At 39.2% G+C, this 26141-nt stretch overlaps 1 protein-coding gene across 2 annotated transcripts; it reads left to right on the top strand.

Moving 5' to 3' along the window:
• The first annotated feature begins 130 nt into the window (after positions 1-130).
• Positions 131-26109, top strand: rgs20 (regulator of G protein signaling 20). Of its 2 annotated transcripts, none has more exons than XM_035169951.2 (5): positions 131-2014; positions 20944-21110; positions 21630-21704; positions 21793-22027; positions 22747-26109. In XM_035169951.2, exons 1-5 carry the CDS (start codon positions 1826-1828, stop codon positions 22933-22935), a joined length of 855 nt encoding a protein of 284 aa, XP_035025842.1. In that variant the 5' UTR covers positions 131-1825; the 3' UTR covers positions 22936-26109. The 2 variants fall into 2 exon arrangements, with proteins under 2 accessions (XP_035025842.1, XP_035025843.1); XM_035169952.2 differs by lacking the exon at positions 131-2014 and adding an exon at positions 19100-19290.
• Positions 26110-26141: the final 32 nt, after the last annotated feature.

Below are 26141 nucleotides of genomic sequence, written 5' to 3'. Positions count from 1 at the left end.
TATAAGGTGGAAACGACTGAGAACGCGTGTTTAAATATTTAAGATTAAGATTTTACACACACAATAAAGAATAAGATGTAAAATAAGTTCATAAAATGTGGGTCAATTTAATTTATGAAACTTCCCAACAGTATTGAAATACCACCGACATATAAATGCATCAAAAACATACACCATAAAAAGTGTAGTAATAATACACACTAACAAGGCCCCTTTGTGAGTACTAGAGCCATTCATACTTCAAGTACATTTCACTAATAATACACATACTTTATCAAATATTTGGCAAATATTCGTCTCGGGGGATTTTCACAATGCAGTACTATTTCTTGAAATACTTTATTTGACACTGAAAGGCTTGCAAACAAGGACAAAAATGTAAAAATAGAAACTGAAGGGCATCAAGGTAATTAAGACATAAAGAAAATCCACCAGTTCGCCTGTATAATAACAAATATGATGATAAATTATGGATCATAAATAAATATATATAACAACGCAGTGCTGTTACTTGAGTAGAGGATCTGAATACTTTTACTAACTATAAGCAGGAGTTTCAACATTGTGTGTTGCTCCTTATTTTGTGTCCTTCAAGCAAAATTTCTATATGATGGTGAAAATACACTGATATTATTTCAGGCTACAAAGCAAATTCAATTAATGTCTTAAGCTCTAAAATGCAAATGATTGGACAATAAAGGCTGCATCAACTTTCTCTGCATTAACACATTTGTAACTATAAATAAAGACTACAAAAAAAGACTAAACACAGGAAATGACCTTCAGGTAAACTAAGACTGGAAAGTTGATGCTGTTTAAGTTTTGTCTGAGATGCTTTGGCGAGTTGAGTTAATAATTCAGGAACTCCTTACTCCCTTGTTGCCTTTTAATAATTAACCAATGTTGTCCGAAAACCCAAACAGGGAAAAACTGTGGTTTGTGTTCCGCTGTGAAACATGAAACTGATACAACCAAGCATCTCCTGTCTGTGCCCTTGCTGCCAAACCACAGACAAGACTGCAAATAGAAAAAAAAGTGAAGCAGAAAGGCAAAGTCAACAATGTGATTTCCTGTATGTCATTAATATTTCCTATATTCTGGGCTAGAAAGACGAGAATACACTAAACCTGACCCCGGCCAATCAGTTCCAATCAGCCGTGTTGTCATTTGGTGTTGTGCTTTAACTTTGTGGCTTTGTGACGACGACAGAGAGCTAAAGTCAGTTGATTGCTCACACTGAAGAGCTTTGATCAGCATGCAATTTGTGACACGAGCAAACATGTCAGAGGCTTCTCAGTCAAATCCCACACCCTCAGTTGCCAGTGCCTCCAATGCGAATGGTGAATAGCGTCAACTGCGGCCATATGTTTCCTCGACAAAGACAGTTTACCGATGTGTTTTAATCCTTTGTATTACACGGGAATTCATCAGGAGGCATGTATAATCACAAATGAACCCATGTCTGTCACTAGTTTTTCTCTCCGTCCATCTCACTCAGACACTAAAACCTCCTGGCTTAATCTGGCCTAAGCTGGTGAGGCGCAGTAAAGCACAGAGGAATCAGGATTGCATCCAGTGGGAACATTGTCCTAATCCCCTTCTGCCCTCTCCTTTGTAAACACTCTTCTCTTGGTCAGGGTCACTGATGCTTTTTTTTCTCCTGCCCTCTTCGTCTCTCTCTCTCTGTCTCTTTCTCTGTGTCACAATTATGCTTCAGACGAGACTCCAGGAAAACATAGAGGAGATCAGCGAGGGCCGTGTGGATTTCTTATGATCTCAAACAGACTCGAGCCTCACGTGGCAAGTGGGGCTTCATGGTTGGAGCATGCCATGTGCTAGAGCGGTGAGGCAGTGGGAGATCAGGCCCACGTCTGCTCTGCGGGGGATCAGACGCGCCCGTGCCCTGATGTGGCAGCGGATACGGGGGCTGGCCCGGGCCTTTCGGCACGGTGTGGGGTACCGGGTGAACTACAGTGACCCCAACCGAGAGGAGCAGGAGATGGTGTGCCTTGAGGTATGGACATGTGGTAGTTAAGCATTGCTATTGTAGTTATCATATACCTACTACTTATTAATTTTGAGCTAATTATCATGTAGTGAATACATTTAAAAGGCAAAGGTAAAACCACAACTGTACATAACAGTTTATTTTGCTCAGAACACACATTTTTGACACCATTTTAGCCAAAACGTGCTAATTGATGTGTGACAGATAACAAAATAACACAAGTCTGTTGCTGAAAGTGTTCAAAAGGAATCGGTCTGACTGTCTAATTAAACTGTCACCATCTTTCAAACATTATTTCTATTCATGAATCGGAAAAGAAACTGTCTTCTGTTGTTGTTGCTGCTGTTACTGCGACCAGATTGCTCTTGTTTGTATGTCAGCAGCCTTCCTTGCTTCTTGCCAAACCTCTATTTAGGGAGGCACTTCCTGTCTGAGAGAGGCTTAAGAAGAACAAAAATAAATAGATGGTGTGACTTGAAATAGTGCCATACTATTTATTACCTCCGCCCCGCAGGAGATGTTTGTTGTTTTGTTTGTTTGTTGGCAGGATTATGCAAAAACCACCCAACCGATTTCCACCAAACTTAATGGAGCCTGGGCCTGAGGAGCAGCCATTGCATTTTGGTGCAGATGTGATATAAGGGGCAGATCCAGGAAGTTAGAGCAACATGTGTAATTAACAATATTAAAAATGGCTCCTATTCCAATTATAAGCCGAGAGTTTTTACTTATTCTGTCTGACTTGAGATAGCAGGAATTTCTGGTAACTGATGACATATTGATGACATCTCAGACATGACAATAAAGGGTTGACAGGAGAGTTGCAAATACACCTCCGCCGTCAGTTCAATCCAGATAAAACTGAAATAAAATCCAACAGTGCGACAATCATGTCAGCTAATTTAGACATGTGACTGTTTAGCTGGTGTTAGCATTAGGGTTAATTACCCTGGAACAATGTGTGATCGCACCCAAGTCAGAATAATGTGTTTTTCTTGCTCTTGCCAACATGGATGCAGCTTGAAGTTGATGTTAGGTGGAGTTATGCTACTAGTTAGTCACAACATTACAGGTTATCAGACATCAGAAGCTGTATGAGCGGGGGCTTGACAGCCAATCATTGAGTTACCTGTCCACATACACGCTCAGCTTTCTTTTCCCTATGAGTTCTGTGGGCTATTTTTATACCTTCATCAGAGAGACATGGTAAAGAAATGACAGGAAATGAGGGGAGAGAAATGGAAATTGACGTCCAATTCGCCAGATGCAAACAAGGGATGCTGCAGTTCGAGGTCAGCACCTTCAACCTCCGAGCAACCTCTTGTCTTTTTTCTCATTATTATTAATTTAATTCAGCCATTATACAAGAAGAGAAAATGAGATGGACTCAATTTAGGCTCTTTGTAATTTTAATGGTCAGTGATTATAACTCTCGACCTCCAGAGTGCCCTGACTCCTTTTTATTTTATTGCTAGTGCAACTGAAATCTCACTAATTTGCAGATCTTGATTGTGATTCTATATCCAGCACATACATGAGTCCAACATACTTTTCATGCACCGTCATCTTTCTCATTGATGATCGATCACTCTTCAGTGACCATGCATTCAGTTCATTCAAATCAAGTAACATCGAGGATCATTGGAGCTGGAGCAGGAAACCACGTGGCTTTGATTTTCAAGTCGTTACACAAAATGAACTGAAGACGATCAAAACGGTCAATGCACACACTCATCCACACAATAATACACAAACACACGTGCACAGTTCAGCTTCGATCCCCCCCGGCCGGAGCATGCTGCTGGTCACTGGACTGGAGCTGTCGTCCGAGGTACTCCCTGAAACAGAAAGACACAACAGATTCGACTTTTCACTTCCAATATTCACACTACTCCTGAATTTGAATTTCATTAGAGTGTAGATTAGAGCCTTTAATGTCCTTTAAAGGAGACGTATGATGCTTTTTAAAATGTTTCTTTCCACTAGGTTATTATACAAGTTTCATATTCATACCAGAATTCTGAAAGGTCACAGATCTTCTTCTTCACGCTTTTTTCTTGGCAGTAACATTTTCAGACTTGCCATCATGACACTCAGCTTAATGCTAACAGAAATATCAAATGCCTCTCAGAACCCCAAACATTGAAAATGCTGGGAAGAACTTCTAAGGATAGAAATAATGTCTTCCTTAAAAAATGAACGCTAAGATCCGTGACTGCTAATAAACATTATACGCTCTGTTCTGTTTTTCTACAGATCAACAAATAGAAGCAAAAGTATGAATGACAGCAGCGGGTTGATAACAGCACAATATTCAGGAGTCATTGAAAAAAAAGAAAAAGCAATTTTCAGATTCTTAGTCTCAGAACATTTCTGCATATTTTCCTTTTTCTTTTCAGGTCCCTCCACCTCAAAAGACCAAATATTGCTCATCAGTGAGCTGCACGCCAGTTTTTTATTTCTTTGTTAACTGCTGAGCCCAAGCTCAAAAGTCAAATCTGTGCATTTTACGGTTTAGAAATAACTTACTAACTGGTACAAAAGATAAAAACCCACTAACTCCTGGGAACAACATCCTTGCACCTGCTCTGGATCAATTCAAATCTATCAAACAGCAGCTTTTAAGCCTCCGTCACCTGTTTCTGTGAAGTATTTACTCAGTGTTTCAGCTTTTAAGAGTGAAAAAAAAAGAAATCCTCCACCATCACAAATCTCCACACTTCCCTGGAGCTGTCAGTGATAACCTTTAGCTGGGCTGCAAATAGCAGCTGTATGTTGATTCAGAGAATAGCCAGCGAGCTAATAAAGGCAGATGGCAATAAGTGGAAGGATAAGCCAGAGTTGTGTCGTAAATGTTCTGCAGACGGGAGCTGTCTGATGCACGTAGCTGAATAAACTAATACCTACACTGCAACACCAGTCCTGGGGGAGAAACATGAGGAAATAAATATTTAATGAATAAAGCAAAGTTTGGGCCTTTTATTTATTTATTAATTATCAAGTTGACTGAGGTGCAACAGAAAATAATCAGGTTATACTGTTATAAAAAAAAGATGGTAGCAGCTAATGAAAGGTGATGATAAATACCTAATTTACAATAAAGCTAATTTTTACCTTGTCTTTGCACAGGAAGGTGCTAAAGGTGCGAGTTACATTATCACATCGTTGAAAGCAACAACACAAATAAACGCTGTAATTTCAATCTGCTGAAATGCTGCACTCGGTCTGTTTTCTCCTGTTTTCACCTGACGGCACATTTCAGGATATTACTCATTTGGGAAACTATTTTGCCCGAAGCAAAAAAATAAATTCAAACCAAGGTTCAGCCACAACACACATTATTTTGCAATACACTTCTATTTTTGTACTTTCTTTTTTTCCATTTGTACTGTTCCGATTCTTTGAGCTGACTGTGTGTCGATAATCACCCTTTTCATTTCACATCATTTCATCTTCCTGTTTGGCAGATATTAGATGAGATGGAACAACATCTTCCTAACATCCTTGATTTAAAAAGGCCTGAGAAAGACATTGTGTTTGAATGGTTTGATATTGCAAATATTCCCCGCAGTGCGTCCTTGTAACGAGCATGACACAATTTGCACATATGAGAAGCTGTGATAACTCTAATGTAAGAATAAAAATAACAACCATGTTATCTAGGAAATATGCAGCACTCAATCAACAGCACATTCTCTTCATGACAGTTTCACTAAAGGTTGACAAAAGAAATATAAGTTAACACGGAATTCACATCGCATCTCAATGTGTGATTTATAATGTATTTTAGAACCTGACTGATTCATTAGCTATAACCAATATAAATAGGTTGAAATGAAGAGATGTGCATTTGTCTACATTTTCACATATAAAATATCCAGTTATTATAATTTATCTCTAACCCTTTTCATAAATAAAAATACTTTCAGAATTTGTATATTCTGTGAAATTTGTTATATTATATATATTTGCGTGTCTATATCAATCAGGCTGTAGGGTATTTTACTATCTTAGCTTTAAAAAGTCAGGCTGTTAATATCTGATGGGCTTAAAGTATATAACTGTCACTCTGCAGCTGAATGGCAAAGAAATATAGTCATTTATCACTTATTGGATCTGAAACAACAAGGACTTAACGAAGAATAGCTGTAGTTTTTCCAGTTCACACATTCATCTGTGCTGTTGTCATGACAGCGGGGCCGGGGACCTTCAGTCAGCTCAATGAGAAGATCTTGTGGAAACAGTAACAATATGGGAGCTCCCTTCAGGTGATGTGGGTGTTGTGAGCACTTTGAAAACATCGGCCTTTGCTGAGAAATGGAGACCTCGGCTTTTTAAGAACACGAGCGCCGATCGATATCATCTCGTTCTGCAACGGCATTCGAAAAATTCCGCTCCACATAACAGTTCAGGTCAAGGTGAGCAAACGAGTGGAAAACTAAGAAGAACAATAACCCTCAGTGTTTTTCACGTCTCTTTAAAAGCTGATATATTAACGCATCAGAATGGCTCACGTACGGCATGTTGTCACCAGCAGTTCATCACAGTGTGTGGACGAATAAGATATAGATGTTAAAGAAAATACAAGAAGTGAAAGTGTTAAGATGTGATTTGTGTGCTGGGTTTTTAAAACGAAACAGTTGCATTAATGAAGCTAAATGAAGAAACCTGGGATGGATTAAATATCTGTTTTCATGCTAAATCAAAGGAACTCAAGTATAAAGGTGTGTTCGATGACAGTACTCCTGTTCTCTTGCTTTTATTCACCAGAAGAAAATGCAGGTATATAAATCAGAAAAATTATTTAATTCTCTTGTAGATAAAAATTCAATCTCATGGACTTGAAGTTACAGAGTTAAAGTTGAGAGGGAAAAGGTCCTTTTTAATCCCAGCAAATTATACTTTATTCTTATTTTATTCTATTCTATTTTAATTTATTTAATTTGTACTATTGGTATTTTGATGTATTGCGTGTTGCTGTCTTCTTGTTGCACTTTTTACTTTGTGAAGCACTCTGAATGAATGTCACATCTTAATTTATTTTCCTCAGTAACCAATACCAACACTGAAAACCCCTTTGTGTTCTGCTCACACTTCAGTGAAAAACCTGTGTGCATGGAATCACTTAGATGGGAAGCAGCACTACACTCCGATATTACACACAAAGCCTCAATCCACAGTTGCTCAGGGAGTCGAGTGTGTTTTAGATAGCGGCAGCAAAACCAACACATTTTCACTTGTTGCTTGTTGATTTTTAGTGTTTCCAAGCAATCCAGTGGACAGAAAAGACACAAAAGAGGATGGTTACTCGAGTGTTCTGATCGAGAGAATCAAAATCGGTGGAGTGGTGAAGACAAAGTACTGATTGGTCAGTAAAAGAAAAGCGTGTAGAGTTTGCAATGCGGCTGGTGAGGAGTTTCATTAGAGGGTATTTGAGAATACCTCAGCTTTTACACATACAAATTAAATAACAAGGATATTTTGATAAGGATCCTTCATATTTAGTTATGAAAGAACAGTAACCGCAGATACAGACATTTTACAGCTGATAAATGAACGTTTACCTCCATCGTATATATGTAGCTATAGCAATTAGCTGCTTAGCGAACATGGACTTGGATTCAAAGTCACCGCTAAACTAAGCTAAGCACCTGCTGCCTATAACTTCATATTTATCACACATACATGAAAGTAGATTCAATCTTGTCATCTAAATCTCAGCAAAGGGAATAACCACATTTCCCCAAATGTCTAACTCTTCCTTTATGGACACCTAGAATTAGCCTATGTACAAACTTTTAAATGCGGCCACACTGAAAGAAATGTCCCTAAACACAAAGCACTGCTGCAACCATCACCTGAAGATGGTTAAGATAAGATAATCCTTTATGAGTCCCACAGTCTGGACATTTGCAAAGTTAACTGCAACAAGAGGGCAGTCAAACATCAGTAAAGAAATAATAATCAGAAGAGTCACCAAACCATTGTGAGCTAGATTATCAATGTCAAATCTAGATCAATAACCAAACAAAAAAATAAGTGAGATTTAAATTCTAATGTAACAACCACCATTATATTTTAAACCTCTGTAAAGTGTCTTGGAGCATTGTTAAAAGCACTACACGGATAAATTGTAGTACTGTTTTTGTTATCGTATATAAACGTTTCAGGATTCGTATGTTCTGCTCGATTTGAGGACACAGACTGAGCTGGAGTGACATCTCAACAAATCGGCTGTTAGCTTTAATCCAACTGATTGTTCTCATCAGTACTGAGTCCACGGAGCGCTGCTCATATTCAACCCAAGCAGACGTCTAATCAGCCCAAATCAATGACATTATCTGTGATTGTGTGCAGAGCTGTTGATCATCAGTATGTAAATGCAGGGTATTGATATTTCCCTCTCAAAAGGTATGTGTCCACTGAGGGAGAGCTTTCCTCATGACACTGTACGGATGAGGAGTAGTTTACCTCCAACAGAAAATTGTATAAATCAGGTTTAATGGGTTCATACCAGTTGTGGACCATCAGCTTCTGCACAGCCAACAGGGCGTTGTAACGGACCAGCTGGTCCTCGTGGTGGATGTGATTCATCACCAGTTGTTTTCCACCCAGCTGCTCGATCACCCTGAAATGGGAGGAATAAAAGGCATTATGGGTGACAGCCTTTAATTCACACAGAAAAAAAGGTCCTATTTTCCTCATTCGGTTTGGTCCAGCATCAGGTAATTTAATCCAGTCCCTGAAATGTTCTATGTATTTCATGAAAGGTCACCGGCCTTGAAAAAGGATGTCGTGCTTTGAAAGGAGGGAACAGGCCTTTATGAGGCAGTGCTTGTGGTAATTCAGTAAATGGTCTGAAAGTAGGGGAAAGTACATGCATTGGTACTGTTACATTCTTTGGGCCAACTTAGTGTAATCATCATTATAGGGCTGGACATGGGGGAATAACGACCCTGAGATTGTGACAACAGGTAAAAAGAAAAGAGAAGAAGGTTTAGAGAAGAAAAAACATTAATGATCTGTCACTCACACAGAGTCACAGGCCTAAAGAATATGTATAGAGAGAGTCTCTTTATTTTTAACAAACATGGTCATCTTCAGACACACATAGGACAATGGATATTGTAAAAACGGCCAGAAACATGGAACACATTTTTTAGATCACCTGTTAATGCCTCACATAACACACACTGTTGTAAATAGAATAAATAAAGATGGATGTGACACAAACGCTCTGCCAATAATGAGTCAGTCTCAGCTGTCAATCATAATGTTTCAAAACATTTTCATAGCATCAAATAACCAATTAAAACCAATTTTAAAAAATGCACTTGAACAAACATCAGTGTTATGCGAACTGACTAAAATGACAGAAACAATATTTGAGAAGAATCTATTTTAAATCCATTTTTGAATTTTTAGTTTGGTCCATGTCCCATCCACTAACATGGAGGAGAAAGGGTTTATGTACATAATTATACCCAAAGGCCTCAGGGAAATTGAATCTGTTGAAGCACATGTAAGTGGTGCTGCTCACTCTTACAGGACTGTACCACATGCGATTTCATATTATTCTGAAAGAGAAAGTATCTTTAAGACTGATTTGGTCTTCACTGAAAAATGTCTCACCGTTTGCCGCGGGGGTAATGTCGCACATACTCTCCAACGTCGTGAGCCGCAACTGCTATGACTTGAGGATCATCGGACACCTCCAACAGCCTCGTCAAGATCCTATTGAAGATAGGCAGACAAAAGGAGAGGCATTTAAATGATGAGGTCTGTCTGCGTCAAAAGCAAAGAGGATGTGCTCTGAAAATTATACAATTCTCAGATGCTCCCCGGCAAAAGCTTCACTGAAAAAAGATTAATGAATGCAATTGATTGGCTGAGATTCTTTGTCTCTTAAGAGCTGGTGGAAGTACAAATGCACAGATTGCTCAGTAAATCAAGACTAATGTTCTTTTCAAACAGAGATTAAACCTAAACTCTAATCGAAGAAAATGACAAACAAGGATCCTCTGAAAAAGGGAAACCTTGGGATTCGAAGTGAGACAAAGGGAGGATGAGATTTAGGGAAAGAGACAAAAAGAAATTGAGGGTAATTTAAGACGGGGATGTCGTCTGAATTCAAAGAGGAAGGTGATGAGACAACGAGACAGAAAAATCAGGTTTTTTACTTTATAGATTGCTGGTAAAAAATATGTTCAGATAAGAAAACCCCAACTGCATTTGACATTAGCCAATCTGTCAAAACTCAGATTTTAAAACGTTAATTAAATTATTAATGATGCTATTAAAATAAAAGTAAAAATTTAGTGGCAATAGCTTGAGAATGTTTTGTGTCTTTGTGAATCTGAACAAGCTGTACTTTCTGCAAAGCTTTTTGTTTTCTGAAGTGTCAAGTTCAGGTTTTTGAGTCCCATGGAGAAAATAAAAAGCCTTGCTACAGAATCTGCTCTATCTTACTTGAGCAGCTCGTAGTTCTTCTCGTTCAGACGGACGGCATCCTCACGCCAGAACTTCTCAGACTTGTGGACAGGACTCCATTCCAGGCGTCCGGACTTGAGTTCAGAGCTGTACTCATCGAATGAGCTGTAGATGAAAAAGAAAAAGAGAGAGCGACAGAACATTCAAAGGATTTTCAAGAAAGAGAAGAGCACAGTCCAAGGAGCATCATAGTTTTTTGTTCCTCGGAAAAAGAGGAAATGCCATCTGCTCCCCGATCATTCACAATTTACAGAAAAATGTTTTTAGGAAAGAAATTGGCCTCATATGAAAGTGACAGATTCATGTTTAGAACTATAATATATTTAATTATTTTTTAAATACTAAATAAATAGTCTGGAGTGATTATTCGTGCCATGGAGTCCACTCGGTACCTCAGATCCTGCACGCTCTCTCCCAGCTTCTCCAGCAGGAATTTAATGTCCTCCGTGATGTCCTGTGGTTACTCTAATGTTTACGCGATTGAAGATAATACTGCTGCCTGGTAATGTTAATCCAAACAACCGATTTCCAGTATGTATGTCTATCACCATATCAAATATATACAGTGAGAAAAGCTTTTATTCATATTACACACTCCTAACGTTTATTTACATGACTGATATGTAAATAGACACACGAGCTATGAATTTCCACCGGGGCAGATCAACCATAGTGATAAACTGGTGAGTGAGCTGTGAAGGAGATGAGTGCAGAGCTGTAACAAGAACACAATGTTCAAGTATTGTAAAAGCTTTAGAGTCAGGATCCCTGGACAAAGTCCCAGAAACTCCGAAAATTCTAGTGGCAAAACTTTGGAGTGACACTAAACTGGCGTCAGACCCAGACTGATCCTCTGATTGAACCCTTTCAGCCTGCATTCAGGGCAGAGCTGCAGTGGACTACATATATCTTCTTTTCTAAAAAGAGCCTGTTGTTTGTTCACAGCATCTGACTCAAGTAGAGCAAACAGTGCCAATAAAAGTTTAGAATCCGTCTATCTTTGACGGGATGTGTGTGAAAACAAGTGGGATGTTTTCAGGAGCAGGATTGGATTGTTTTTTCAAACAACTGGAACAACATTAAGTACCAGCATTAGAATGGGGGCGAACACATCATAAACACTTCAGTACTGCCTTTGACGATGTGTTTAAAGACTTCCAGATGGTCTGGATAATTTAACTCTGTTTTTGGTCCCCTGGGCTGAGCAGAACCATTTGCATAATTAGGACATTTGGGAAAAATAGCAACATGCAAAACAATGGTGAAAATATTCAAATATTTTTGATTGATCCCGGCTTCTTTAAAATCTACATGACAACCTACCTTTAGTTACAACAATAAGTTCTCGTGTTTACGTAGCTCTCCCCTTCTCTATGTCAGGCACACACACACGTTGTGAGGTAAGTTTGGTGTTGAAGACGTTTCAGGGTTTCCCTTTGTTGCTTTGTTATTAGCGGTGAACTCGCCGTCAATTTATTTCAAAATGCTAAGTGGTATTCTACAAAATGCACATTTTCTTTATCAGTATCCTATCCTGCATCAGTAAAGTGCAAGAATTAAATCATTACCCTTTTGTAAGCAAATTTGTACAAGTTTGATGGTTCTGAGTTTTGCCAGAAAAGGACTTTTAGACCACTGCTTTCAAAACTTGGCCAACACAGCGATTAGTCCTTTTTCATACATGTTCATACAGCATGTGTTCTTCTTCTGACAAATGTTTCTATCAGTTGCTCTAACAACCATTGTTTTTTGACCACTGATTACCTGGATACATATTTAGAAAAGTTAGGTAACTGTGCTGTTAGCCTCTGTATGACTGCACATCCAAGATGATTAATATAATTCTTTCATTTTATACATCTGGAAGACGAATATGAAATGTCCCTTATATGTAAATGCTACCTTGTTTTTCTGAGGTAAATTGTTAAACCAAATACACAGTAAAATATGAGAAATCCTGCAGAACCCTTGGGAACCACTGGTTTTAACAAAGCACCACAATATGGACGAGCAATTCAGTCAGTGTGGTAAAATTATTTTCAGTGTGAAAATGGCATTTAAGCAAAACACTGAACTTCTGAAAAACTCTCCACATACCCTGAAGGCAGCCAGGATGATTCGGGTGACCTTCTCCTTGACAGACTCCTGGAGGATGTCGGACAGGGCTGGCACTACGTTGTAGCGTCTCAACTGCTCACAGAGCTGAGGACTGTAGGCCAGGAGCCAAACACAGAAGATCATCTGGTACTGGAGCTGGAAGCCGCACTTGTTGCTCAGCACCGCTGTGATGCTTAAACAGAAAAACAAAAATCATATGAATAAAACAAAAAAGGGAAAAGTGCTATGAAGGACATCGTCATCTACCACCTGTTCACTAATAGAGGAGCTTTCAGAGCGACGTGCCTACATGCTGCTTATCCATTATCTCTGATAATGGATGAAAATTAAATGTTCAGACAGTCTTTGGAGCAACGGACAAGTTGCTCAAAATACAGAGACCAGTACTAATAACTACAGCGAGTCATGCATTTGCAGAAATAGCTGGTAAGTGCAGAGATGGGCAATAATTATCTGATCCAAATTATGAAGTAAGGACAGTTTTACATACTAAATACTAGACTAAAAAACTCACTTGCACAGCAAACACTTTGACATTCAACATTGGTATTAGAAAATTATTTTGTTGTTTCTTCCAATTACCCTCTTCATTTAAATGTGTCCAGAATACAATGCATCCATTTCACATGATAGTTAATATATGACCCTGTCACTGAAGAACTCAGGAGGTTTTATTTAACATCTAAATACCAGAACCAAGTAACTGACCTTTCACATCCGAAGAGGTCATTTTTTTTATTGTTTTTTTTTAACAATGAGCACTATTCTCAAACAGAGGTGGGAGCCTTAGCTGCGCAATTAGGAAAACAAACAAAATGTTAGAAGGTCAAGTACAATCAATGCAGCTCTGAAACACTGAGTAGTTGACAAGCAGAGGCAGCACATGGAAGAACACCAGTCCAAAACTTGCATTACCATCAGCTATCAAACCTGAGGCCTTGCACATGCAGTCTATCGTCTATACACATGAACACATGCTAGATCACGGACTCAGTAGTACAATACAGAGCAAGAGCAGGGAAAGGTGTCCCATCACACCTGAGCAGAACAATGTAAATTGAGATTAGAGTGGAGGAAGCTGAGAGGAGAAAATAGATTGTATAAATCTGTTAATTTGAAAAGGGTGAAAAGCAAAGAAGTCCAGCAAGAGGAACGGGCAACAGTGAGGACAGAGGAGTGGCGGAGCAGAGGTTACCTGGTTGAAAATGATAAAGATCATGTTCAGTTATTAGTTATTAGAGTACATTTCTCAGAATAATTGAACTATGCTTGACACAGTATGGGATATAAAATGGTAGGATGCTGCTGCTGTGCAAATGTTGATCCAATTTCATATTAACCTTGTTATCCTAATTTACAGCAAAAGCTGTGTTCGTCATGCGCTTTCAGCATAAAGGTGAAGAGGCTTACAACATGCAATTTTGTACAGCTGCAAACAACCAGTGGCTTGTGCTGCAAGTTTGACCACAAATGCAATTCAGAGACAGCGGCTGCTGAGTGATTTGCTGCTTGGCTGTTGAAGAGATTAATAAATATTAAACACAATTATAAGAAGCAGTTTAGGTTTAGCTGCCCAGTGTTTGGTGCACACGTCTGCCATTGCAAAGCCAGCACCTACAGTGCAAACTTTATTGGACCATCTCAAAATCTAACAAGCCAGCTCAAATCAATGCGATTCCATACATTATACTAAGTCAGACAATGTTTACAGGGACAGATATTAGAAGTTATCTTATATAGAGAATAAGACTCTTTAAAAATGTATGTAACTCCATTAGAAAGAGGTAGCCACATTTTTAAGAAGCTGATGTCCCGATATCTAAGAAAAGAAAGACCCATGATATGATGAATTTAAGAGGAGAAACAGAGAAGTTACAGTATATTACATACACACTTATACAACTACTACTAATTACACCGTACTGTAATAGACTGTTGTTAGTTTAATAAAACAGAAGGAAAACACAATTTTCTGTCAAAGAAAAGGTACCATAAAATAAGAAAAACATGAACAGTTAGACTTTATGTGTATTCTGTATTTTTACCTGTGAACTGAGCTGACTTTTTATCCAGTTGAAATAGTAGTTCAGATCACTTCCCTCCATCAGATCACGGCCCCACGCAGCCAGCTTCGCGATGATCCTTGCAGCCTAATATAAGAGGGACATTTCAAAGTCATGTTGCTTTGACTGAACAGTCTACCAACAGTTGACATTTGAAATCTGCAATTTAACACTTCAGCTTGTTAAGTACTAATGTGTCCTGTGATGAGACAGGAACAAAGTCAGTTCTCCAATTTCCTCCTCCCCAGGAGATGATGAGTATTGAGGCTGTAGAAGAGTCAGCACCATTGTTGGAGTGACTGTCGTGTAGTGTCACATAGTTTGGGTCACATTATGTCCACCTGCTGGATGCCATCTCGCTGGTATTCTTAATTAGGCCCTATCATAGAACTCAGTTTGACATCCAGTTTTTTCTTAAAAGGGTTTCTGGGGAAAATCATTACATTAATTGCCTGTTCAAGGAAACGTGGGTAAGGTTGCTTTGTGAGGACTAATTGATGCCTTGCTATGATTAGAAGCAGAGTCGAGTATGTGAAGAATCCATGGCTGTGAAGCATTTAATGGAATACAACCTTTTTATCTGGAAAAATAAGATCAGGACACTATGATAATGCTTAATTAGCTTATGTCAGCAACTACAAATACCACACTGTGCTGAGGATTTAGCATGGACGAGGCTTGTTTTCCCAACGTTGTTCACATCCCACTGTGCACATATGATTACCTTGTTCAATCCATGTCCCTGATGAGTCAATAACGTTTAACAATGGTCAAGGATTTTCTGGAATCCGGGATTGCACAGGGTTTTACGTGCACCACTTCAATAGTGCACAGGGAGAGTGGATAGATTTTTTGCAAACGCTAAACTTCGATTACCACTCTGCAGTTGTATGCCTTCACAAGTTGGAGGAAACATGATCACAACCTCCCCTTTTATTCCTGAGTCATGATTTTGAATAAGAAACTTTGCACAATATCATGATGTCAAAAACGAAGTTGACCTTTTGGATGTGAATGAGAGAAAAGGGAACATTTTTTGCTAATTTTGAAGAAACTCCCTCAAGGCTTTCTTGAGATATAGTGTTCAATAAAGTGGGATGGACACATGAAGCAGAAATCTACTGCCTCACAGCTTTCGCCAGTGCGGACTGACATCATCCATTAACTCACCATGTGGACAGTAAAAAGGTCCTGACGATTGAGCATGGGAAGGAAATATGACCAGGCGGTGTTCTTCGTCTTTTTGGCGTAGTCGAAGAAGATGTTCACCCTCTGATGGTTCTCCTGAGAGACAGTTGAAATAAAATATTGGACGAGTTCTTGGATATTAACTAATTGACTGCATCGCACATAATCCATCTTTACAAGCAAATGATTGAGTATTTTGAGAGACAAAATAAATTGGCAGATGCTAATTAGACAGTGATTATCACAGAAGTCAAGAAGTAAAATCAGTCACAGTCTGGTGGCACATTACATCATCCACTGGTTAATTTAAGAAAACAACAATCATAATAAATCAACAGTGCAGACATGCTGACATTAGTTGTTGATTTTACATGAGGGAAAATGTTTGACAACATAGCTCTATGTTGAGCTAAAGCAAATGCTTTCCTATGAGTAGCCTGGTCTGCCTGACTTAATTAAAAAGTAAAAAGTGTATCTCTATGTATACATATCTATTTGACACATTCTAAATACTTTTCCAGAGCAGGTATGTCTGCAAAGGCACCACCAAGTTTCAACATTCTGCCCTGTCATTGCTACTGACATCAGAGAAGATGTTTGAATTCACACAAAACTTAAATCAAAACTCTTGGTGGGAATGAAACGATGTGATCTATATATGTACATCATGTCCTATACGTCCAAAGTCAGCGGGTCTGTCTGTGTACCTGCAGGGTGTCATCAATCAGAGTCAGGATGTATTGGACCATCTGCTCCTTGGAGATGTGGGCCATCAGGTTCAGAAAGGTCTTGGCACACTGAGCAAAAGCTAAACAGACATTCAGAAACTCAGAGAGACACAATAGCTCCTGTGTCTACCGACATGTTGAACACACTGCTTATATTCTGTGCAGTTAAAGTGCAGGCCCTCATACCTGATGTCCCTCATTGGTCAGAATGACCTGTTTCTCCTCAGAGTGGGCCACTTCAAACTTTTTGTTGAACTCGCAGTCCTCTGCTGAAATCATCTGACTCCTGAAGGAAATGAGATTGAGATACAAACATTTTAGCACATGCTACTATGAATTGTGCACTAATTTTAAGGTTTATACGATCTGAAGAGAGAAAAGAGTGTTTTTGACCTGAACAGATCTATTGGTCTGAATACATCCAAGTGTAAGACATGCAAAAAACAAGACATTTCCTGTTGCCACCAGGGGGCGCTGTGATCTTAAGTCATGATTTCTGTGTATATGTCATCAGGCTGGGACTCTTGTCTTACATGTCTAGTTTGGACTCGATTGGACCATGTATGTCTGAGATACAGAACCTCGTGTTTTGATGGCGTGTAATCAAACTTTGTCGCCACGCCACGGTCACACCGTGTGACGAAAACACGAAATTCGAGGTAGTTTATATCTCCATCTTGTTGAGATGACATTCATCTCAATATGAAGTTGATCTGATGAAAGCCCTGGGACAAGTTCGTCAAAGTAAAAATGTGGAAAATGTGGAAAATGGCCACTAAATCCAAAATGGCGGGCTTCCTGTTGTGTTTTTCACAATGCACGTCAGGACTTTTTTGTGCGTCTGGTCATGATACACAGGTGTCCCGATTTTTGTGAAGATCGGTGAAAGCTAACTGAGGGGCTTTTCCTTAGATGGCGCTGTTGAGCCATTTTGCCACGCCCATTTGAAATTACTCCAGAATTCAAATACTTTTTAGGGTTTTGAATTTCCTGCAAACTTTGGTGAGAATTTGAACATGTCTGGGCCCTGACAAAGCCCCAAAAGGTGCTCGGGCCCTAATTAGGTCAAATACAATATGTTGCACTGGACCTTTGCAGAATAGGTGGCTATTGAGTGCCACCTGGTGTTTATACAAAGCAAGACAGGATGTGCACCCAAGAGAAAAATGTATCTGGTGGATTGCAATGAAAGATGTGTGTGAAAATGTATATTTCATGACTTTGTTGCTCGATTCTGTATGAAACAGGAATTACTCTGATCCAGTGTTACAGTGGTATGTAAAATACTAGCGGTCATGTTAAATACATCGTCTAGCCAACGTGGCAATGACTTTCAGAAAATTCATATGAGATGAGTTATGCTTTATTATCATGTGCATGGAGAATAATATTAGTGCTATAGTCTGAGCTACCTTCAGATGGCAGTGTTGCCTTCTACATGATTTCTGGTCACAGGCCTTAACTGTGGATGAGCCCTGGAATCATCTGTGAAGGGAGCTACACAATGAATGCTTAACTGCAATGAACCAGATGTACAATATGTTGGATGCAAGGAGGAAATAAAAAATATGATTTTACTTGATTTGATTTGTTGATTTAAATCAGAGAAATAGTGCTACACAGGGAGACAGATGTACTTATATTATTTATTTATTTGTATAACTGTGTTTTGCACATTATTTGCCCAATCGGAAGAGACGCCTTTTTTTAGAAAAAGAGAAAGAACATAGAGAGAAAGAAACCAGAGTAGCAGCATCAGTAACAAAACTAAAGAAACAAACTGTCCTGAGGTTTTCTTCAAGATTTATACGCAAATGTCGCCAAAGTATGAGCATTAAAGTTTGGATTTAAAGATGAGACAATCCTTTAGTTACACAAAGAGTAAATTGGCCAATTTTCAACAGACTTCTCATGTAATATAGATGTTTGTTCAGGTGAATCTAGTTTCCAGAGCTCATACTTAGTTAATCTAATAAATCCATGTCATATGAATTAAACAAACAAAGTGATGAAAACAGATTCAGAATAATAACAGCTAGCAGCACTTAAAACACATTATACGTATGTATTTGACATTAAAGTATTGCCTTTTTACATTGAGACATTGTGATGAGTTTAAGTGAGGGCATGACTAATGGATTAAAAATGCATTCATGGGACACTAAATGAGATGCGGTTTAGGGACACATCATTGAAGAATGTGAATTAGAGACTAACCTTTACAGATTACATAACAGTGTTTGTCAAAGGCGTGTTATCCTTCAGCCTGTGAACGAGCTGTTTCAGCACCACAGACAGCGACCTCATGCAATGTGCTCATTGGCACAACTTTCTCTGCACAAGCGTTGACATATCTTAAGATTTTGCAAAATACAAACAAAGCTCAGGTGGAGTTTATGCGTGTTTGTTTTTTTTTCTGCCTGAAGTGATATAGGCTTTGTTTTTTTGATAATAAACTAACATCCAACCACTCGTGTCTGCAGTCCTTCGTGTAGAAGACAGGGTTGGACCTGCACAGTAAACCTGTTCCATACTGTCGGGGCTTTACGCTCCTCACTGAGCTACTACGAGTTGGAGACAGGACGCATGCGTACTGACTTGAAGCAGCCGTTCGGGGGGGAAAAAGCCTTATGTGCCATCGGATGTAATCAAGGCAAAGAATTACCTCTTCTTGCTGTGCATACATGGTGAAATTGTAAGTACTGGTTAGCAAACCTGATGTATCATTGCACGGATATTCGATGAGCGTGGCGTTATTAGCTCGTTTCCCCGGCGTTTTAAAATGGCATGTCACTATCTCGCCGTACAGTGGGCTTTTAACAGATCTAGGCTGTGTCTTTTCGGTGGTTGTCCGGGGCGATGAAGCTCTATGCTTCTTCATGGAGGCAGTTTGCATTGATCTGATGCGAGTTGCTTATAAATCGGTTTCTGCTGCTCAATCGCTTATAGGAACCATCAAAAAAAATAAATAATAGAAATCCCACCGAGCCGCTCACGGGTCCGTGCAGCTGCAGCGGGATTGAAGGAGAAGAATTGTGGTTTATGTGTTGTTATCATGCTTTTTTCATTTGAATGGATGCGACCACCCCCACCCCCCATTTCATCGTCTATAGCTGTTGAGTCAAGCCATAGCGTACAACCGCAATTGTAGCAGCTTTGAAGTGCCCGACACCCAACGCGTAAAAAGATGCCATTTGGCACGACGCACGAAATCTGCAGCCCCCGAATCTGAGAGGAACCGCGCGCGGATCCATTTTAGAAAATGACCAAATGGTATTGTATTCACTGAAAGGCTGTGATAGAGCGATGCTGCGGTTATAGATTTGCAAGCTGCGCCTTCAGGCCCCCCCCCTCCCATACGCCAAATCTTGAGGCATTTTTTTTTTTTCTGAAGCGTCTTTTTCTTGTGTCAGGCAGTAGCCGGATGATGCGGTGAGTTGGAAGCGACAGCTTTGTTACATAAATGATCTGACAGGATTTGGCAGTGTCTGACCTGGAGATGACACATTTGTTAAAATCAGACAAGAAGTCATTCTGTGAGCAGAGCCTGTCTCTTTAGTCCATATAGGCCTAAACCTTCATGGGGATTCTGTGGAATACGCCAGAGAACTATAATCTCAATTATAACGCGGATTTCTCACGAACACCATGGATGCAGCCTAAAGGTGCAAGACAAGCTGACAATTATTTACATTATCTGCGAGTGTATTTAATTTATTGCTCCACTTGCCCCCAGTGAGCTCTGCAAATCCTTTAATGCACTGATTTTACACTCGGGCTTTCACAAATGGGATATTTCAGATTTTGGATTATGGATAATGAACCCATGGTTTAAAACCCATCCTGTTTTTTCCACATGCAATTAGTGTATGAGGGCTCATGCAGCCAGTTTGAGATTAGAGGGACTAAAATGTGCTTGGTGGATAAATATTCGCCAGCAGGAAAAACAAAATAATCTAATTATTCTTCCATATACTTTAACTCTGAGTGGAGCAACATTCCTTTACAGTGTGACCTCTGGACATGTCAGCACAGGCTATACATTCCTGCACATATAACAGATATTGGTAACTGGTAAGTGCAATTCCAATGAATTTAACCATTCAACCATTGAATCAACCATAGTGAACGTGATGCTGTCAGAACAGTGAGGGTTTCACACTGCATTCACCTCTGCTCTTGTTACACCCAGTGTTGTTCATACCATCTTTGTTGCACTGTATCCTACGAATGCGTTGGAAGCTCAAGAGATTTTTCATACAACGAGACAAAATCTCAGTTCAATACTATACTCCTGACATCAAAACACTAAACCCAGCGCCTCCCTCTCCTCTCTCCTCTGCTGCAGCCCATGGGATCAGAGCGGATGGAGATGCGAAAGAGGCAGATGTCGGTGCAGCAGGAGTCGGCAGCGGGGGGAACTGCACCGGCTCAGCAGGGCCAGCCGGGCCAGGCCAATCCACGGGCCTCAAATGCTTGTTGCTTCTGCTGGTGTTGCTGCTGTAGCTGCTCCTGGTAGGTATCCCTGTGTCTTAACAGCAGTTCCCCAGCTTGTGTCTTATGTTCTTGATATTTCTGCATCTGGTCTCTAGACATTTGTCCAGTAGCTTTATTACAATGTACAACAGGCGTAATTAAAGAAATCAATCAGCTAACTGATTACTTGACGAATAATTACTGACAGCATTGAAAATAATAAAGAATAATGTAATACATTTTGAAAAGTTGGTTCTATGTCCATTTGTTAAGATTATATATGTAGAGCATATAGCGGCCTGCTGATGAATGCATGTGACAGTATATGTATTATTGTAGCATGTCTATGTTACACTGCAGTTTAAACTATAGATGTGCACAGGAAGATAAATGATTTATCTTAATACATAATTTCTCTGGGGAAAGGAAGTGCAGTTTACCGTCAGTTGAGCGTTTCATATGAATTCAAGAAAATCCTGTCTCGTCCACAGTGGTTGTGGTTGTTAAATCTCTATCTGGCTCTTCTTTAGTGTGTTTACACGTTTGTTTCATCATTAGGAATGAAGACCGGGATGAAAGGAACCGCAAAGCATCTTATGACGTCAAAGAAGGGACCTCAGACTGTGAAGACTGGTTAGTCAGATTCACTCTACCCATCAATGAACTGTACTTTTTCTTTTTGTCAACGTTGAAGTCCTTCACTCCCGTGTTGTCTCTGCAGCCCTATGCCAACGTTGGAAGAGGTGCGCTGCTGGGGGCAGTCGTTTGACAAGCTGATGTGTTGCCCAGCGGGGAGGAACTCCTTCAGACAGTTCCTCCGCACCGAGTTCAGCGAGGAGAACATGCTCTTCTGGTTGGCCTGCGACGAGTTCAGCAAGGAGGCCAACAAGAGCACGGTAGAGGAGAAAGCTCGGGTCATCTACGAGGACTACATCTCTATTCTCTCACCTAAAGAGGTTGGTCGGCACTGATTCATCATGTCACAACTGTGCTGATTTAAAGGGTGAAACTTAATGATATCTGACAAATGTTCATCTCATAGGACATTCAAGCAAACATGTCTAATCAACTTCATAGTGAGAGTTAGATGAGAAAAATAGTAAATCACTCAACCATCAGATGTTAGCCTAGCTTAGCTGTGAAACATCTGCCCACCACCATCTCTAAAGCTCATAAATTTACAAGTTAATCTGGTTTGTTTGATAAGTGCAAAAACAGACATTTAACAACATAGAAAGACACTAAAAGCCTTTATTAAACAACTCTGTTACACTTTAGTTTCGTAGTTTCGGATTGAGGTGATAATTAATGATTAGCTTGATAATTAGCTTTAGAGCTCTGGTAGGCTATGTAAGCAGTTCCCCGTCTTAATGCTAAGCTACGCTAATTGGCTACTTAGATAACTTCATATTTACCGTATGGCTGTAGATCTTCTATCAATCCATCAAACCTTAATTATATAGCACATTAAAACAAACCAAATGCAATTCAAAGTGCTTCACAGGAACATTGGATGTTAAAAATGAATTAAAATCAGTTAAAAACATGCACATTTAGATTCTGTCATTTGATTCGCATTAAGGAAAACAAATAAAAACACAATATTTCCGAACATGATGAATCATTCTTAAAGAGGACATTTCTCACGCTGTTCTTCCTGATGTTTCATCCTCAGGTGAGCCTTGACTCCCGAGTGCGCGAGTCCATCAACAGGAACATGCAGGAGCCCAACATGCAAACGTTCGATGACGCCCAGCTGCAGATCTACACACTAATGCAAAGAGACTCGTACCCCCGCTACATGAACTCCTCGGCCTACAAAAACCTGCTCAACACTCTGTCAGAGCAGTCCCCTGAATCATAGGGTGGTGACGACCTGTGATCTTTTAACTCTCTTTACCCCCCCGACCCCACCTAATCCGTACCCTCTTTTTTTTTTTTTTATTTACTTTGTATGTTCAGTGTAGGATTACATGAACCAGGCCTCGGGCCTGGCCCCCTCCCAGGGATCTCAGCTCCGTTGTGATCTGCACCTGACCGAAGACACTCAGGTCTCAAAATCTCCCGAGGGCTTGAAATCACAAGTACTGCTACGGATCAACATAACAAAACACTCCAAAGGAATATGAATACGTTTCTGTTTCTGATTTCTTTTTCTTTCTTTTGATAGAAATAATCTATTTTATTTGTGTTCAGAGTTTTTTATGGTCTATTGTTTTTGTATGTTTGTTTGGGGGGAGGGAAATGATTCCTACTGTAGACTATATATATTTATGAGTTTGTAAATAGTAAAAAAAAAATGGAATTGTGGGTATTTTATGTGGAAACGCCTGGTTCTATTTACTGCGTATGAAAATCAAAGCTCAAGTCAAAGGCTACACGTTAGCTCTACTTGCAGGCAGCTTTGTGGGGTACTGTATGATTTGATTTACTTTGTTTTCCTCCTGTTTTTGTTACCGAACCTCACACTTTGGTACCTGTGACAACGACTTGGCAACTCCAGTTCACGTAGAACCTGTGCGTGGTTGAAACGACTGTAAATGTGGTTAAAGTAACTAAGTGGCAGTAGCTCTGTCACGTTGTGCAATTTGTTTCCTTAAGAAACTCCAGTTAGCAATAGAAGGCTGTTTTATCTTTCTTTACTCAATCTTATCTACAGAGAATTGCCTTTTATTTGTTTTTCATTTAAGTGCTACTCACTGCACACCTCATAGGTTTAACACAGTTTTATCAGAGTGACATAAGAACCATAGTATTTCTATTTACCAGATAAAGTATTTTTATCTATTGATATCTATTGCCAATACAGAAAACCAATAAGTACAAATAATATTTAAGAACTACGGGGAAGCTAACTGTTTAATCACTGTCAGACAAAGTAGAAATTTGGGTATCACTTCATTTTATGGTTCTATAATTTCCTTTTAACCTTTTATGGAGTTTTCTGGACAGAATAATATGACTTCGATCTACATATAGATAAATGGTCCTCGAAAGAATCGCTTAGTCTTAATATCCATCAATAGTCTTTTATTTTGAAATGAACTTCCAAGTAATTTGCTTATTTGCTTCCTTTGCGGAGAGTTACATGAGAAGCTTGATAAGTCACTGAGCAGCCTCAAAGCTCGATCATTTTAAATGGGATTATGTGTCAGACTCTTTCTGTGAGAAAAGCCAAGTAACCAGCAGTAACTTTCTGGACTTCACACTTGTTATCTATCAAGTTTTCCTGGCCCCCAAAAGAAAAAGAATCGAGCACGTAGTTAGAAGCAGACTTTTTCCCCCATTTCCAGTCTTTGTGCTAAAGTGAACCAATAACTCTCTGGTTGTAGCTTGAACCACAACCTCGTATTTAATGGACGTAGTCGTCTAACTCTGCCAGTGAGTGAAAAAGTGAAATTCCCAACAAATATGTAATTATTATTAATATTTTAAAACTCCATATTGGCCTGTACATTAGTCATTAACACCTTCAGCTGATCTGACATAAGAAATTAACGTGACGCTACCAATTATTTCAACTTAATTGTTGTGAAGAATAACAATAGAACTATCCCCAGGTGATGGACTTTATCACATTGTTCTTTCCAGAAAACCTGACAATTACTGAGAGATTACTCAGAAATTATGGACCCGTAAAATGAAGAATTTCTCAAATTCATATGCGACCAACGTATCATCTGCTCCATGATACCAATGGTTGGAAACTGACAGTGGGGGGGAGGCCAGGTCAGCAGCAACACCAAAGCCACCATGTAAACTGTGTTCATATGTATAATCGCATCAAGCATTTCCTCTTGAGTAAAATTGGAGTTGCCAAGTGTTCAATACTTTTATGTATTCTGATAGTTTTAGTTGAATTACTTTGTTGCCTCACAAACATGTCACTCAAAGACAAGATCCTCACATGGGGAAGTGCCTTGACATTCAACTTTACGACATCTTTCTCATGGGCAACGGATGTTTTCAGACTCTTGCCGTAAGGGTGGATACTGGAGCACGGGGCCAGTTTACTGGAGATTGTCCCTCTCATTGGCCAAATTATCACGTGGGTTTTGTCTCGATTCCTTAGTCATGGCTACATCGGTCCATTTTGGTAGTGCGGAGGAGGAGGAGGATGAAAACACGTGTTTATTTGCAGAGGACAAAGATCAGTGGATAGGGCTGGCTGATCGGAGCGTTTTTTGCCAACCTGTCTGCTTCACGGTGGCACTTCTACTTGTCTTAGAGTTAACTTTAACTTACTATGTGCAATTTGAGCTGATGGATACACTGCGCAGATCAACCTCAAAACACAATCTAAGCCAATGGTTTGGAGTGATGCCTATAAATGTTGTTTCTTCTTCTGTTTACTATATGAAAAGTGTTATTTTGCGCTGAGTTTACTTAAGGATACATTTAAAAAAACAAATAATGTGAATGTTTACAGTATATGGTTTAGTTTTTTTCTGCTACTCTCCAAGAAAATAATGACTTGTGGGCATTTTGATTAAGATAAAATAAAGCACAATAATTTTATGGACTCCTGAATGATTTGATCTTTAAACCACAAAAGTTATTAAACATTAAAATAAATTGAAACAGGTTATATGCAGTTCAAGCAAAGACTGAGGTTCCCCCCTCACAACACTTCAGCTAAATAGACCTGAAGATGTAATCAGGTAAATTATAATAAAAAAAACTACCATCAATATTGGTAAATTGTTTTACAATCCCTCCGCATATTTAAATAATAGGATTATGTTAGATCAAAAAGTAAGGCGCTCTTAATAATCAAATAGACAGGTGAATCTAAATAAAGACATTTATTATTTGAAAAGGTTTTTCATAGAGATGAGTGAATTAGTTTAGTTCTTTAAATAAGGTAAAACATATGAACCTGACCCTTATTACATAATAATCATAAACAATGTTCACCAAAACTTATAAATATGTGTTGTACACTCACCTTTCTATTTTTGGTTGATTTAGTAAATATTAGGGGAGGTTTTGGCCTCAAACTTCTCAAAGTTCAATTATTAAAATGATCCACCCTCGTGTCAGTGGTCTGGCTCCAGTTTGTGTGGAGGT

Source organism: Hippoglossus stenolepis, chromosome 11, assembly GCF_022539355.2.
Source record: "Hippoglossus stenolepis isolate QCI-W04-F060 chromosome 11, HSTE1.2, whole genome shotgun sequence".
In the NCBI taxonomy this organism is placed as follows: domain Eukaryota; kingdom Metazoa; phylum Chordata; class Actinopteri; order Pleuronectiformes; family Pleuronectidae; genus Hippoglossus; species Hippoglossus stenolepis.
The sequence above is the reverse complement of the archived record's forward strand: the minus strand, read 5'-3'. Positions and strand labels throughout refer to the sequence as shown.